The sequence below is a fragment of the Chroicocephalus ridibundus genome, chromosome 26 (genome assembly GCF_963924245.1).
Source record: "Chroicocephalus ridibundus chromosome 26, bChrRid1.1, whole genome shotgun sequence".
In the NCBI taxonomy this organism is placed as follows: domain Eukaryota; kingdom Metazoa; phylum Chordata; class Aves; order Charadriiformes; family Laridae; genus Chroicocephalus; species Chroicocephalus ridibundus.
The window spans coordinates 1387990-1404012 of NC_086309.1; the positions used below are offsets into that span (position 1 = coordinate 1387990).

At 63.3% G+C, this 16023-nt stretch overlaps 2 protein-coding genes across 4 annotated transcripts; one reads left to right on the top strand and one right to left on the bottom strand.

Annotated features, from left to right (window-relative positions):
• Window positions 1–1137: 1137 nt before the first annotated feature.
• THAP8 (THAP domain containing 8) lies at window positions 1138–3527 on the bottom strand. Of its 2 annotated transcripts, XM_063318482.1 has the most exons (4): window positions 3407–3527; window positions 2611–2797; window positions 1667–2122; window positions 1138–1449 (listed from the first exon to the last, which is right to left on the bottom strand). In XM_063318482.1, exons 1-4 carry the CDS (start codon window positions 3487–3489, stop codon window positions 1294–1296), a joined length of 882 nt encoding a protein of 293 aa, XP_063174552.1. In that variant the 5' UTR covers window positions 3490–3527; the 3' UTR covers window positions 1138–1293. The 2 variants fall into 2 exon arrangements, with proteins under 2 accessions (XP_063174552.1, XP_063174551.1); XM_063318481.1 differs by lacking the exon at window positions 3407–3527 and having other exon boundaries at window positions 2611–3023.
• A 484-nt stretch (window positions 3528–4011) lies between these two features.
• Window positions 4012–15943, top strand: WDR62 (WD repeat domain 62). Of its 2 annotated transcripts, XM_063318550.1 has the most exons (30): window positions 4012–4126; window positions 4402–4493; window positions 4577–4639; window positions 4944–5001; window positions 5233–5403; window positions 5567–5701; window positions 6371–6553; window positions 6623–6783; window positions 7187–7361; window positions 7453–7590; window positions 8578–8753; window positions 8935–9026; window positions 9118–9243; window positions 9592–9659; window positions 9753–9874; window positions 9997–10072; window positions 11029–11140; window positions 11397–11460; window positions 11666–11785; window positions 11883–12004; window positions 12119–12171; window positions 12292–12495; window positions 12618–12757; window positions 14257–14372; window positions 14555–14689; window positions 14771–14897; window positions 14974–15085; window positions 15183–15249; window positions 15370–15455; window positions 15556–15943. In XM_063318550.1, exons 1-30 carry the CDS (start codon window positions 4037–4039, stop codon window positions 15736–15738), a joined length of 3567 nt encoding a protein of 1188 aa, XP_063174620.1. In that variant the 5' UTR covers window positions 4012–4036; the 3' UTR covers window positions 15739–15943. The 2 variants fall into 2 exon arrangements, with proteins under 2 accessions (XP_063174620.1, XP_063174619.1); XM_063318549.1 differs by having other exon boundaries at window positions 14555–14897.
• Window positions 15944–16023: the final 80 nt, after the last annotated feature.

Sequence of the window (16023 nt, forward strand, 5' to 3'; positions counted from 1 at the left end):
TAGGGGGTGATGAGCAGCTATAGGGGAGGGTGTATGGGGGCTACAGGGGGTGATGAGCAGCTATAGGGGAGGGCATATGGGGGCTATCAGGGTGTATGGGGGCTATAGGAGCTACAGGGGAGGGCGTATAGGGGCTATAGGGGGTGATAAGCAGCTATAGGGGAGGGTGTATAGGCGCAGGTGTATAGGGGGTGATAAGCGGCTATAGGGGTTGATGAGCAGACATAGGCGCTGTGGGGCTATAGGGGGCTGCAGAGCAGCTACAGGGGACCACGGGGGATGATGAGCAGCTATAGATGGCTGTGGTGACTATGGCGGCTATAGAGGGCTACGGGGAGCAGCCTTAAGGCTGGAGATGGCCTATAGGGGCTGGAGAGCACCTACGGGGGCCTATATGCTCCACAAAGGGGCTACGAGAGCTATAGGGGGTTGGCCAGGGCTGGGAACGGGCTATAGGGGACAGCAGCTGCTGAGGCTGGAAAGGGTCTATAGGGGGCTGCAGAGGAAGGGTGGAGGCTGGAGAGCCGCTATAGGGGTCTATAGGGAGGCGGGAAGAAGCCGTAGGGGTGGATACGCCATAGGATTTGGAGCTGGGAGGGGGCTCCAGGGGCTGGAGCGTGGCCATAGGGTGTATGGAGGCTATAGGGGGCTAGGGAAGCTGGAGAGCAGCTATAAGGAGGGGTATAGGGGGCTGCAGGGGGGTACAGGGGCTGGGGAGGGGCTGTAGGAGCCCATAGGGGCTGTGTGAGCTGGCGTGGGGGGTACGGTGGCTGTAGGGGCAGAGGCCGCAGGGATCTATGGGGGCCATAGGGGCAGAGGCTATAGGAAGGTGTAGGGGCCCCTCATACCTATAAGGCACAGGGGGCGTGGCCATTCCCAAGGGAACCGCCCCCCTTCCCTACTGTTAACTCTGGAACCTACTGATGGCCGGAGATGGTGGGGCGGGATATGACACAGGGACACCCCCAGGAGAGGCCAATGTCCCCAAGGCCACCAGAGAGGGCACCCCCCCCCGCCCGCCCCATGTCCCACACAGACCCCCCCTGCCGCTTGCCTCCATCGTCCTTTATTAAAGCTGGGGGGAGGGGACATCCCTGTTCCCATAGCATCCCCCCCCCCTCCCCCAGTATCACAAAATAAACCTTAAATACAAAAATAAAGTGTCCCCTCCCCCCGGGGTGGGGGGGTGGCCCCTGGCTTCTGGGTGACACCCGAGGCGCAGCGCGGTGTCCTCAGGGAGGGCCATCCCCCCGCTCAGTGTCCCAGCAGGTTCCTGGTGACGCTGCCACCGCGTCACAGCTGCTCCAGGCTGAGGCCACCGGCCGTCCCTGCCGGTGATGGCACGGCATAGACCAACGCCGCCTCCTCCTCCTCCTCCTCCTCCTCCCGGCAGATGATGGTGACGGTGCCAGTGGGATCCGGTGTCACCGGGCCCGGCTGCAAGCAGGCCTGGAAGCAGAGGGGACAGGGACGGGAGGACATGGAGAAGTCCCCAACTTGGGGACACACCACGGGGTGATACCACAGGGCCACCTCCCTCTCCCGAGCGTTCAGACTGGCATCACCCAGCAAGGAGCAGCGCACACCAGGGAACGGCGTCGCCCCTGGTGGGACAGAGCCATGAGTCACCCGCCAGTGGCCCCAGCATGTCCCCGCTGTCACCTACCAGCTGGAGCCTCTCCTCGGAGAGCAGGCTCTCCCGCCGCAGCTGCTCCACCAGCCCCTCCATGGCCTCCAGCCGGGCCCGGTGCCGCCGCCGCCGCTGCTGCAGCACCTTCACCCTCCGCTGCAGCACCAGCGCCACCGCCACGAGCTCCTCCGTGCTCAGCTCCCCCGGCGGGGACGTCCCCGTCACCGCCTGTGATACGATGGGGACGGTGGAGACTATGGGAAGCGTCAGGGCGGAGGAGAGGACAGTCACCGCTGGTGACGGCGGGGGAACGGTCGCCCCCTCTGCCTGCTCCACCCGCCGGGATGGCAGCGGCGCGGCGGGCTCCAGGGCCGTGGCCAGGGTGGTTTTGGGGATGGGTAGCCGTTCCGGTGTCACTGGCTCTGTGACGCTCACTGGGAGGGGCTGCTTAGGCTGGGTGGCGCCTGCTGGCGTGCTGGGAGTCTCCTGTTTCTGTAGAAAAACACAATTCCCCATTTCTGGAGCTTCTCGCGGTGCTATAGTGGAGCGGGGATGGGTGGCAGGGCAGGTTTATCCTCAAAAGCCCCCGCTCTGGGGACAAAAACCACCGCGAGGCAACAAAACCCTCCTGGGGACCTTCCAGGGAGCTCCTAAATCCCTTGGGGGAACCTCGAGGTCCCTCTGAGGAGCTCCGAGACCCCCCGGAGAGCTTCCATCCCCTCCTGAGGGGGCTTCCAGGACCTTCTAGACTCTTCCACACCCTTCTAGACCCCTCTGAGAAGCTTCAAGACCCCTTGAGACCCTTCTGGGGAACTCCAAGATGCTTCCAGGTGACCTTTCCCTCTCACAGAAGCTTCCAGACCCTGCTGGGTGACCTCACAGATGCTTCTAGACCCTTCTAGAGGAGCTCATAGATGTTTCTAGACCTTTCTGGGGGGCTCAAGACTATTCTAGGTGCTCCTAAGGTGGGGGGAGCTCACCGGGGGGCTGGGGGGGAAGATGGTAGGGACGGCATCGGGGCGCAGGTAGCGCACGCCCCAGCGGTACTGGAAGCAGGAGGGCTCGAAGTGGTCGCTGCAGAGGTGCTGGTGGCGGGTGGGCACCCAGTTCTCCTGCCGCATGTGCGCCAGCCATTGCCGGAGCCGCGCCGCGTCCTGCAGCGGGAACCTGGAGGGGCAGGGGGGGTTAACAGGACACATGGTGGTGGTGGTGGTGGGGGGTGTCCCCACAACCCCCTTCTCTGGAGCCCCAGAGGCCCCCATTTTGGGCCACCCCACCTTGGATAATCCCACCCCGGGGTCCTCCCACCTTTCGGGGGGCTTCCCGCCTGCCCTCAAAAAGCCCATTTGGCCCCTCTCCCCGAGCCCCAGCCCCGCTCTTGAACCAGCCCCAGGCCCCACCGGGGCTGAGACCCCACCCCAGAAGGAGCCCCACGACCCTGGCCGCACTCAGGTTCAAGGCCCTGAGCCCAGCCCCAGGCCCCACCTCAGAGCCGGTTGCAGGCCACACCCAGGCCCCACTCCAGACCTCACACAGCTCCTGGGCCCACCCCAGGCCCGGCCCCAGGCCCCGGCCCCGCTCGGGTTCAAGTTCAGGCTCAGGTTCGGACCCAAGCCCGGCCCCAGGCCAGCCCAGGCCCCGGGCCCACCCCAGAACCCGCCCCAGGCCTCACGCAAGCCCCGACCGCACACAGGCCCCACCCCAGGCCCCGGGTCCACCCCAGAACGAGCTTCAGGCTCAGGCCCCGGCCCCCCCGGCCCCGGTCCCGGTCCCCACTTGTAGAAGCTGAGGCGGCGGGCGAGCGGCCGGGGCTGCCCCGCCGCGTTGGAGCAGTGCGGAGCGCGGCAGGACTTAGGCATCGCCGCCGCACGGACGTGACGCGGAGGCGTTACGTCAGCGCGCCCGGCCGTCGCCGTAGCAACGCTTGCCCGGCCCCTGCAGTGGCGCATGCGCACTGAGGGGGCACCGTCGCCATGGCAACGGGGTCTACGCGGCCCAGGGATGCCCCGCTGGGCTCCCCACGGTCCAGACGGCCCCGTTCTCCGCCGGCGGGGCAGGGCAGACGGCTCCCCACGCCAGTAATCACCCTGGCGATTATAATCGATAAATACGCCGTGCCGTACCTGCTGTCGGCGGCCGGCCCGGCCCGTGAGGCCGGGTCCTCAGGGCTCGAACCAGGGGGGCCCGGAAACGGAGGGGCGGGGCCTTCACGGCTCCACCTCGCCATTGGCTAAGCGCGGTGCAGGACCCCCACGAGGGGCGGAGCCTGGGTCCCCCAGCGCCGCGCTGCCATTGGTCGAGGCGGGCTAGGCGGGAGGCGGGCTCGCGGGCGGTGGCCAATGGGGAGGCGCCGCTGGCTCTCGGCGCGCAGTTCGCAGCGGTGACGGGCGGTGGCGGCCGGCGGCCATGGCGGCGGTGAGCGGCGGGCCCGGGCCCGACTCGCCCCCGCTCCTTCACCCGCGGCGGCGGTGGAGGCAGCAGGGCCCGGAGGAGGCGGTGAGGGGGGCGCGGCGCAGGGCGGGCTGTGGCAGGGGACCCCGCGGGGCGGAGTCGGTGGGGGGGGGCAGCACTTGGGGGGGTCTCCATGGGTGGGGCGGCGCTCCCAGCCGGGGGTGCTTTGAGGTGCCCCCACGGGGATGGGGCACAGAGAGGCACACGGGTGCCCCGTGCCCAAGGGGCCACCCCTGGGGGCTCAGGGTCCCCCCGAGGGACCCCCCCCGCACCCTGCTTCCTCCAGCCCCGCGCCTGGGGGTCCCTCCTCCTCTCCTCAGGTGACGCTGGAGAAGGTCCTGGGAATCACCGCCCACACCAGCAGCGGCTTGGCCTGCGACCCAGCCACGGGACTGCTCGCCTACCCAGCCGGGTGAGTGCCCACAGGGACCCCCAGCAACCCCTCCGTGCCCCCCAGATCCCAGCCCGGGAAAAACCTCCCCCCTTCCCACCCAGGTGCGTCGTCGTCATCCTGAATCCCCGTGACAACACGCAGAGGCACCTCCTGAACACCTCCAGGTACCCACCCAAACACCTCCAGGTACCCACCCAAACACCTCCAGGTACCCACCCAAACACCTCCAGGTACCCACCCAAACTCCTCCAGGTACCCACCCAAACACCTCCTGAACACCTCCAGGTACCCCCCAAACACCCCCCAGACTCCTCCAGGTACCCCCCAACACAGGCTGTGCCATACGTTGGGCTTCAGGAGCGATGCTTGCACAGCTTCCAGTATTTTTCCTCCCTTCTCCTCCCAATAAAACCTCAGTTTTCCCCTCCAGAGCAAGCCAGTTGTCAAAGAAAACCCAATATTTTCCAGGAAAACTCTGAGCGCGTTGGCCTTCTCGCCTGATGGAAAGCTCATTGTCACCGGAGAGGTGAGTGCCACTTGCTTGTAGTCACCTAAACCCCAATTTTGGCTGTCCCGGCGCCAGCAGGATGGAGTAGCCAGGATTGTCCCTTCCCTGCTTTTGGGGGGGGGTTTCCACCCAATTTGGGATCACGCTGGGAGGGTGGGAACACCCTTTAGGGCCAGAGGACACGCCGGGTGGCTGTGGGGGCTGGTGAGAAGGGGAAAGCCAGCACCACGCTGCTGATTCCCCACGCAGAATGGGCACCGACCGGCTGTCCGCGTGTGGGACGTGGAGGAGCGGGCGCAGGTCTCAGCGCTGCACGGTCACAAGCACGGTGTGGCTTGCGTCGCCTTCTCCCCCAGCGCCCGGTACCTGGTGTCGGTGGGACACCCGCACGACATGGTGGTCAACGTTTGGGACTGGAAGGTGAGCTCTGGCCAAACTGAGCTGGCTTAAAGCAGCTTGAAATTCCCCAAATGGGAGGGAAACGGCCCTTTTCCATCTTTTCTTATGGCTGCTTGTGGCTCCAGGCTCTTGGGGGGTTAATGCTTGTTGTGCGCAACCTGACCACGCCTTTCTTTCTGAGCAGAAAGGTTCCCTGGTGGCATCAAACAAGGTGTCCTGCAAAGTGATGTCTGTGTCCTTCTCCGAGGACAGCTACTTCGTCACCGTGGGGCACCGCCATGTCAAGTTCTGGTTCCTGGATACGTCGAGGGAGCTGAAGGTGAGGGGGTGTCCTTTGCTGACACCGTCCCATGGGTGCGGGCAGCTAGTGAAGCTGAACTGGGGCTGGACGCTGCTTAAATCCTCGTCACCAAAGGTGACGTGACGCGGGAGTGGGCGGTTTCTGTAGAAAGGACCGAAGAAATGCCAGGTTTTCCCCCCAGAATTCATGGCTGCATCACACCTGAATGTTGCTTTGCTCCAGCTGCCTGGTGCTGGATGTGACAGAACCTCACAAACCGAGCCAGACCCATTAATAAACTAAAACGAGGATTTATTTTTACAAGACGGTGACCAATTCAAACTCGATTTTACTCTAACCGAAACCGCTTTGAGACGCCGACAAACATCGACAATGTGCAGGTTCAGGCTCTTGGGAAGGAGAGCTGCGGTGGGAAGGTTTTTGTCAGGTCTTTGTTAGGTTTTTCGCGGGCTTTTGTCAGCCCTGTCTGATATTCGTCAGGGCTTTGTTGGGGCAGGTGCATCTGCTGCACCGGTCCTCGAAGTCGCGGGTGCTTCGGCTCATCCCGGAGCTGGGGACGCTCGGGCCAGCGAAAGCCTGTGGGTGCACGGGGACGCCGCCGAGGTCTGCTCGCTGTCGGCATCTGGGAGACATTTCCTTCGTTAACGCTCGTTAATGTGGGGTTGGTGGTGCTACCCTGCTTTGCAGATCACAGAGACGGTGCCGCTGGTGGGACGCTCGGGGCTGCTGGGGGAGCTTCTTGACAACATCTTCTGCGGGGTGGCCTGCGGCCACGGGCAGATGTCAGGCAGCACCTTCTGCGTCTCCTCCTCGGGACTGCTCTGCCACTTCAACCAGAAGCGGGTGCTGGAGAAATGGATCGTTCTGCAGGTGACGGGGGGCACCCCCAGGCCCCCGGGGTGAAGCCCACGGCGGGGACCTGACGCATGCTGGCCGCAGGTGCCGCTGGCGAACTGCCTCTGCCTCAGCGAGGAGCTGATCTTCTGTGGCTGTGCCCACGGCACCGTGAGGATTTTCCAGGCTCGGGACATGAGCTATCTGAGCGACCTCCCCAAACCTCACCCCCTGGGCGTGGATGTCACCCAGGATTCCCCACCGAGGTACCGCAGGGCCGAGGGCACGGTAGGGACTCCCCTGTCCCCACCCCCCCCCCCCCTCAACCGCCCAGTGTGGCTTCCGTGTCCAAGCCAGGGGGTTTTGGACCGTGCAGCTCTCGTTGCTCAGCCCCCAAGTTCATCTCAACGGAGGTCTGAGCTGAGATAGGTTTGACTTGTGGCCGGCGCCAAAGGACGGCAAGGATGGGAGGGGGGGGTGTCAGGCTTGCGGGGGGGTCCCACCACTTTGTTTTCCCCTTCACTTTGGGGGTCGCCTGTCGGGGTACGGTCACTGTTTCATTTGCAAACCAAAATCTGCCTCTGGCAGAGCACTTGCTGGGCTCTGGAGGGGTTGGCCCCCCCAAAACGCGGCGCCCTCGGGATGCGACCTGACTCCCTCTCCCTGCAGGCGGACAGACCTGGCCTACCCCGACACAATCGCCTTGGCCTACGACACCCGCAACTGCTGGCTGTCCTGCGTCTACAAGGACCACAGTGTCTACGTCTGGGATGTCAGGGACCTGCGGAACATCAGGACAGTGTGGTCGGACCTTTTCCACAGCTCCTTTGTCTGGAGCGTGGAGGTAAGAGCAAACGGGTCCCAGAGGGGCCATTCAGGGCACCTGTGTCCCCACTTTCCTTCCCCACCCCTGACGCGTAACTCCCCGGGTGCAGGTGTACCCCGAATTCGAGGAGCAGAGATCCTGTCTGCCGCCCGGCTCCTTCCTGACGTGCTCCTCGGACAACACCATCCGTGTCTGGACCCTGGGAGGTGGCTCCGCACGCCCTGAGCAGGGCAGTGCCTACAGCACGGTACCGTGGGGGGCTGCGTCCCCCCCTCCCTGCTCAAGGCGGCCGTCAACCGAACACTGCCAAAACCACCACTAACCCACGGCCCTCAGCACCACACCTACCCATCTTCTGAACACCTCCAGGGTTCGCGACTCCACCACTGCCCTGGGCAGCCTGTTCCGATGTTTAATAACCCTGTCAGTGTAGAAAGTTTTCCTAATATCCATCCTAAACCTCCCCCAGGCACAACTTGAGGCTGTTTCCTCTTGTCCTATGGCCTCTTCCCTGGGAGAAGAGACCGACCCCCCCTGGCTACCCCCTCCATTCAGGGAGCTGTGGAGAGCGAGAAGGTCTCCCCTCGACCTCCTCTTCTCCAGGCTGAACACCCCCAGCCCCCTCAGCCGCTCCTCACCGGACTCGTGCTCCAGACCCCTCACCAGCTCCGTTGCCCTTCTCTGGACTCGCTCCAGCCCCTCCATGTCTTTTTTGTGGTGAGGGGCCCAGAACTGGACACAGCCCTCGAGGTGGGGCCTCACCGCTGCCCAGTACAGGTCACCATCACTGCCCCAGTCCCGCTGGCCACACCATTGCTGATACAGGCCAGGATGGTGTTGGCCTCCTTGGCCACTTGAGCACACTGCTGGCTCATATTCTGCCGGCTGTTGACCAACGCCGGCAGTTTCAGGGCGTTCCCATCGGCTTCTTGCCGCTCTGGGGACCGAGCTGCTGCCTGAGCAGGAGAGGAGCAGCGATTTTTTTCGTGGGTTTTGGTGATTATAGCAAGCCTGGAAAACTGCTTTCTGTTCTCCTGCACCTGCTATCTCTGTCCGAACGACCAAAGGACACAGTTGTGCTTCTCAAATGCTGGTGTTTCCCGAGCAGGAAGGGTGGGAAAATGAAGCGGGGCTGTTGGAAGCGGTTGGGTGACGTGGGCAGCTCCTCTCCTCCCCAAAGAGCTGCCTTGCACTCTGCCGGGGGCCTGACTGTCCCCTCTCCCCCCGCCCCAAGACCCTGCACGACATCATCTACGTGGACAACGACACGCGGCACCTCCAGGACTCCTCCAGCACCCCCGACCGAAATGAGAACCTGGGTCACCTGGACGTCAAGTCTGGGGTCCGGGTGATGCAGGTCAGCCCCGATGGGGAGTACCTGGCATCGGGGGACAGAGGAGGAACCCTCAGGCAAGTGGCCCCCAGCTCGGCCGACAGCCAGAGGAGGAGGGTGGTGCTTGGGTGCCTGGCTGCGCTCCTCGCCACTCGTTCCAGCTGTTCAACCCTTTTCCATGGGCATCCCCGAGCCCCCTGGCCGCCCACGACGGCGTTCCTGCCTGGCTCCCCCCGTTATGGCGCGCTTCCCTCGCAGGATACACGAGCTGCGGTTCATGCGGGCAGTGGCTAAAGTGGAGGCTCACGATTCAGAAGTTCTTTGCCTGGAGTACTCGAAGCCGGAGACCGGTAAGGCTTTCTCCTGACGGCGATGCCTGAAAGCCACCGCAAAACCTTAGCGTGGCTTTGTTTTTAACACCCTCTTCTCCGGTGGCTCCAGGAGCAGCGCTGCTGGCTTCGGCGAGCAGAGACAGGCTGATCCACGTCTTGAACGTAGACAAGAACTACAAGCTGGAGCAAACCCTGGATGATCACTCCTCAGCGATAACGTCGGTCAAATTTGCTGGTAGGTGGCTGAATTGCACCCAAACGCCCACCCTCAGGCTGCCCTTCGCCGCCTTCTGCCTTGAAGACGGGGTTTTTCTCTCTGGGTTTATGTACCTAAACCTCCACTGCCTGCGACAGAGGGGGCTCCTCGGTAGAAAACAGGCGTCTCCAGATGAAGAGCACCGAGCCGTCCGTCGGGGGGACACCCATAGCAGGGGGATCCCACCCTTGGATTGCATCTAGTTGTTAAAAGAATCATTTTTTTTATGGATTCATTCATAAAGAAGCATTTTTTGGATTCACTCGGCGGTGAATTTGGAACGGGACGCGATCTCTGATCGCCTTTCCCTGTGCTCTCTCCGCTCAGGCGATGGGGACATTCAGCTGATAAGCTGCGGCGCCGATAAAAGTATTTATTTCCGCAACGCTCAAAAGGTGAGTTTAGCAGCACCTCTGCAGGGATCTGCTGTTTCTCCCTGAAAAATCGGAGGGGCGAGAAGGCAATGTGGCTCTCCCGTCTCCCGACAGCTCCCAGACGGCTTCAATTTCGTCAGGACGCATCACGTCGCTGAGAAAACCACCCTGTACGACATGGACATCGACATCACACAGAAACATGTCGCTGTCGCCTGCCAGGACAGAAACGTCAGGTGAAGACACTTTTCCGTGCCGGCTTGGGCTCAACCCGCCTCGGCGTCGCCTTCCTCCCGCTGGCTCTGCTGTCCCCGGGGGGGCTCGGGGCCGGCTTGCACACCTTCCGCTCCCTGCGCAGGGTGTACAGCACGGCCAGCGGGAAGCTGAAGCGCTGCTACAAGGGGTCGCAAGGGGACGAGGGCTCTGTGCTGAAGGTAAGAGGGCGATTTCCACCACGTGTCGGCCGTCAGGGCGCCAGCAGCCCCTCCCTCGGCGCAGGAGGGGGCAGGATTGAGGGGCTCGGGGCTGAGCCCTTGAACCCCTCAGGGTAAGAGCTGCCGCCCGGAGGCACCTGCAGACCTTGGCCAACGGGAACCTTGTGAGGTTCAACAAGGTCCCGCAGCTGGCTGGGGGCAACCGCCATCCCAACGCAGGCTGGAGGAGGGAGGAAGGGAGGGATGGAGAGCAGCCCTGCCGCGAAGGACGTGGGGACGCTGGTGGGCGGCACATGGGCGCCGGGAACTGGCACCGTGCGCTCGCAGCCCAGGAAGCCAAGCGTCTCCTGGGCTGCAGGTCGAGGGAGGGGATTCTCCCCCTCTGCTCCGGTGAGACCCCCCCCTGCATCCAGCTCTGGGGTCCCCGGCACAAGCCAGGCGCGGACCTGCTCGTGTGGGTCCAGAGGAGGCCACGGGGACAGTCTGAAGGCTTGGAGCAGCTCTGCTGTGGGGAGAGGCTGAGGGAGCTGGGGCTGCTCAGCCTGGAGAGGAGATGGAGACCTCGCTGCGGCCATTCGGTGCCTAACGGGGTGTAGGAAAGATGGAGAGAGACTTTGAGCGGGGGCTGCGGTGACAGGACGAGGGGCGACGGCTTGAAACCACCAGAGGAAGGGTTCGGTTGGACGCGAGGAAGGCATTTTTTGCGATGAGGGGGGTGACGCCTGGCCCGGGCTGCCCGGAGAGGCTGTGGCTGCCCCATCGCGGGAAGCGTTGAAGGCCAGGTTGGAGGGGCCTTGGAGCAACCCGGGCTGGTGGGAGGTGTCCCTGCCCAGGGCAGGGGGTGGCACTGGGTGGCCTTTGAAGGTCCCTTCGGCCCAAACCCTCTCATGCTCCTCCGAAGCTCCACTCGCCCTCCCAGCTGGGGCCGAGCCCGACCCGCTGCTCCTCTCCCCCAGGTACAGCTGGATCCCTCGGGCACCTTCCTGGCCACGAGCTGCTCTGACAAGAGCATCGCCCTCATCGACTTCCACTCCGGGGAGTGCGTGGCGAAAATGTTCGGCCATTCAGGTTCGGTTCCTCTCGGAAGCCCGGGAGCTGCCCGGGAAAAGGGGAAGACGCAGAGGAGAGCTGCTGGGCAGCCCCCAGTGCTGTGCTTACCCCTCCTGGCCCCCATCCAGCCGCCAAGCCCCCCAGAAATGCCCCCATGGCTCCCACTACGGGGATTAAACCTAAACGAGCCAGGAGGGCGGGGGGGGTCGCTATCCTGACAAGCAAACCCCACCACCACCACCCCCCGCCCTGCATTTTCTTCTGTTTGGCGCAGATATAGTCACGGGGATGCGGTTCACCTACAACTGCAGGCACCTCATCACCGTCTCGGGAGACAGGTAGGGGCCGGCGGGGGCTAAGAAACAGTCTGATTTACACCCCACACCCCTCGCGGGACACTGGTTTTGAGGGCTCTGGGCAGGGTGCGCCCACTAGTGCTGGAGGGCAGAGTGAATCGAGGAAACTAATTGAGGGAATAATCCACGCTCTGGTTACGACCTGATACACCCCCCCGCCCCCCCGCCCCAACGTTTCTACCCCCAGCTGCATCTTTATCTGGCACCTGGGCCTCGAAATCCCCAGCAGCATGAGGCAGCACTTGCTGGAGCTCAACCTGCTGCAGCCGAAGCCAGGGAAGGAGCCTGGGGCCGCAGCGCAGCTCAGGTAGCGGGGAAAAGCCCGTCACCCCCGCGTCCCACCCCGGTTTTGCCCTTCGGGGCAGGAAGGAGCTCGGCGGCCCCACCGTTCTCCCCTCCTCCAGGCGCCAGACCTACATCTCCATCCCCAGTGGGGCGGCAGCCCCCAGTGCCGGCGGAGCTCCCGAGGAGGAGCGAGAGGAGGCCTTGCCCCCGCAGACCCCCTCCAAGGAGGACTCGGGGCCACGTGCGTTGGGGGCCGGGGGTCCTTCTGCAGCTGCACCCCGTTTTCTGCCCCCCTCTCCCCCGAAGGGGGTACACGGCCCTGTTCCTAACCTCGCCTTTTCCCCCCCCTCCCCAGCTCCGGCGTGCATCCTGACCAACGGCAGGCTGCCCATGTGGGCAAAGAGGCTGGTAAGGCACGCGGCCAACCCTGGCCGTGTAATTTAATTTAATTGAATTTAACAGGGCTGGCCGAAGGTCCCTTTGCTCCGTTTCCGCCACATCCCTTCTCTTCTCTCCCCCCTTTTCCAGCTGGGAGAGGTGGAGGAGGGGGACGCAGCAGCCGACGGCCCCCGGTGGAGCTACCGGCCGCAGGGGCGATGGGCAGAGCGCGCTGAGAGGGGCCCCATCAAGACCCTGCCGGAGGGGGATCCCCCCTACTTCACCCCCCTCAAGCCCCACTTCGGGGGCGACGTGGAGCTCGAGCCCGTCAGCCTGGAGCATCTGCTTTCAGCGGTGGGGCCGGATCCCGCACCCGCCATCAACCCTCCCTGGAGACCCCTCCGCTCGCGCCGGCACCCCTCTTTCCGGGGAAAAAGAAAATCCGGCTTCGGACATCAGCTTCCCATCTCCGGCAGGTGGAGAGCTCTCCCGGCAACATCTCCGAGGACTTCCAGCTCTCCGAGCTCCTCCAGGACGAGGAAACCGACGGGGGACGGGAATCACTGGATATGACTGGGGCCGGACCGGAGGAGCTGTGCGCGCCAGAGGGAAGAAGGTTGGTGCTGTCAGGGTCGGAGCAGGGAAACTTTTCAGGCGCGAGGGTCGCATTGAGAGTCCAAGCCCGATCCGCGGCTGAGGGAAGCCCTCCCTGTTGAGGCGAGGTTCGGAGAAGACCCCCTCCTTCTTTCCGGGCTCCTCAGAGAGGGGTCCCAGACCCGCTCAGCCGTTTTGTATCCGAAGGATCACGGATGCAGCCACTGACCGCAGTCAGCGTTTGCCCATTTCGGAGCCCTGCCGGGGGCTTCCGCTGAGACGGTGTTGCAAAGCGGAAAAGATGAAACACCTTATTAAGGTGAACAGACGTAACCGTCTCAGAATTGCCGCTGGTAAATGCATTCACGGCAGAAATGGAGCGCGAGTTAATAGTTCAGTGTTTCATTAACGATATTTCCCTGGGTAACATCCCAGAGTGGGAGGTGCGAGGCTCCCTGAAGAGGGAGAGGAGAGTCCAGGCCCGGTGACCCGTCCGGTGGTGGAATTCTCCTCCTCCAAATGGAGGATTCTAAACTCCAGATTTATACTTTTGGTGAGGTGGGACCAAGTCACTTACCATGTGCCAATTAACTCTTAACGAGGCTTGTTGGCGTTGTCGGTGAAGACAGTTGCAGGGGCTGGGGGGGGGGCGCTTGCGTGTTCAGTACGGAGGCACGGTCGCTCTCCTGGCTTTACCGGAATATTTTCTGGAATAACATTGCGCTGTGGGGCCTCTGCCACAAGCCCAGGTTGATTCCAGCCATCCGTCCTGGCTTTCGCCAGATAAACGAGGCGCGCAGCTCGTGTCTAATCGGCCTTTGCAAACGAGCGCGCTGCTCGGGCTGCTGCTGTCGGTGTGAGACAAGCACGTGGCTGGTATTGTCTCAAGTCGCGCGTGCACCCTCTCGCTGTTCCCGCACCACCGAGCCTGGCAACTTCCCACGGCGCCTTTGCCTTCTGCGAGCCAACGCAGGAACAAACCCGGGGAGGAAAAGGCAAAGAACAAATTGAACCCTGGCACCTCGTGGGTGGGGGAATTTCCGAAGCCAACACCCGGGCAGATGTGTGCAAGCAGGGGACAGGGGCGCTGCGGAGCGGGAGAGAGTCCTCGTTAGCAAAAGAGCCAAGAGCTCAGACTTGCCGCTCTCGCCTGTACTCCGAGAGCTCGGGCGGGCAGGGTTTTTCACTGTGCTTTTGATCTTCTTCAACAGCGGGGCAGGAACCTGGGGCACGTTCGATGAGGTGCCCCTGGGTCCATCGCAGGCCGACGTTATCCAAGTGCAGGTGTTCTCCTTGTCGAGCGTATGAGACTGAACACCAATTAGCGCAATACACGTGTTTTCCAGCACCCCACCTGCACGACTGTGTTCCTCCTCGCTGATTTTTCCATCACTTTCCTGCAAACCTTCTCCTAGCCGAGCCCCCGAGCGCGTCCCGGCTCGGGGCGAGGGCGAGCACCGATCTGGCGCTGGTGTCCGGTGCTCGGCCGTCGCTGACCCCGCTCCCCTTCCTTCCCCCAAGGCCAGGCGTGATGGAGCTGCCGCTGCGCCCCACGATCCCAGGGGGCCTGGAGCTCGGGCTCAGCCAGGAGTATGCCTCGTCCCGTGTTTCCCCGACGCCTCGCTGTCAGCCACAAGGTAACGCTGGTGGTGTGGCCAGGGCTCCAGGAGCACCGTCTTTGCCAGCACTAAACCCTCATGAAAAGCCCGGGGGCAGCTTTAGTTCTTGCGAGGGGGCCGGAATCGGAATAAAAACCGCCCAGTGCTAACGTCCATCGTATCGCGGTGGGGGGCTTTGCTATCCTGCCCTGTCCCGGCAGACGAGGACTCGTCGAGCTCTGCGGGGGAGGTGGAGGAGCCGGAGGAGAACCCGCCGCCCAGCACCTCCCTGCCCCAGACCCCCGAGCAGGAGAAGTACCTCAGGCAGCACTTCCAGACGCTGGCGGACGCCGAAGGTAACGGGAGACACCGCGGGCAGACGGTGCGGGCGGATCCTGGCGATGGCCGAGCTCACACCTCCCGCCCTGCCACCGCAGAGAGGTTCAACGGCTCCTTAAAGGATCTGAAACCACCCGAACCCGGGGACGAGGAAAAAGCCTTCTTCTTGAACCCGCGCTTGAGCATTTCAGCCCGGTTCCTCGCACGCTGCCAGAAGAACAGCAGGTGGGCAGCAGGTTGGTGTCTGTCTGTCCAGTGGGGAAGGGGCTTCCTGCTCCTGACCCCATCTCTCATTCCGCAGGCTGGCGGCTGCCTTCCCCCCGCGGGCACGGCCCCGGCCGCAGAGCCCGGCCCGCGCCCAGGAGCCGCTCGAGGACCTGCTGAAAACAGCCAAGGAGCTCCAGCAATCAGAGGCAAGTCAGCATTCTGTCTACGGGAGGGAGAAATACCCAAAAAAAGGTGTTTTCACTCCTCGAGCCAGGCTCAGCAGTGCTTCTGTCGACTTTTTAGGAACTGCTGGATGAAAAACCTTGGGAAACGGGAGAGGAAACAGGCTCTGAGGCCGGCAAACCCACGGGTGAGTGTCTGAGGGCCTTCCTTTGCCCCCACACCCCCTCCCTGATGGGGACGAGGCGCATTTTTGTCCCCTCCCGGAGGGGAGGGGGGACGGGGCCTACAGCAGCCGTGGTGCCTGTAGGATCCCAGCTCCAGGACGAGACCTTTGCCGGGGCCCTGCGGCTGCTGCGGACCCAGTTCCAGGAGACGCTGCGGCTCTACACCCAGGTCAGTGCCTCCTTGGCCGGGTGGTCGAACCACTCCCCTGATGCCTCAGCTCGGAAATGGCCAAGGACCAGGGTGACGAGGGGACCCTCTCCTCCCGCAGATGACCCTCCGCGCTGAGGCCACCAAGGCCAGGACTGCGCTGGAAAGCCTTTGCCACTGGATGGGAGCGGAGCTGCGCTCCTGCACCGTCCCCCACGCCCCCAGCGGACCCCTGGACCCTGGGGCTGCTCCGCTCCAACCCCCTCCTGGAGACGGACCGGAGGCTGCGGGGCAGCAGCCCTGAAACACTTGAAATGAAGGTATTGGGGTGCTGATCCTCTTTCCCAGTTAAATTTGGGGGGTTGTTTTTTTAGGCAATTCTCTAAGTTTTAACCATTTTCGGAGCTCTTGGATGTATATTTTCCTCTGGTTTCCTGCTCCGAGCCCCCCCCAAACACCCCCTGAGCACCTCAGCAGCCACATCCCCTCCCAGCCCTGACCCCCTTCCACGCCGCTGGCAGCGGGGCAGAAGTGGCCGTCGCTGCCCATTTTAAAGGTTGTTTAAAATAATAATAAATCTCTTTGAAGC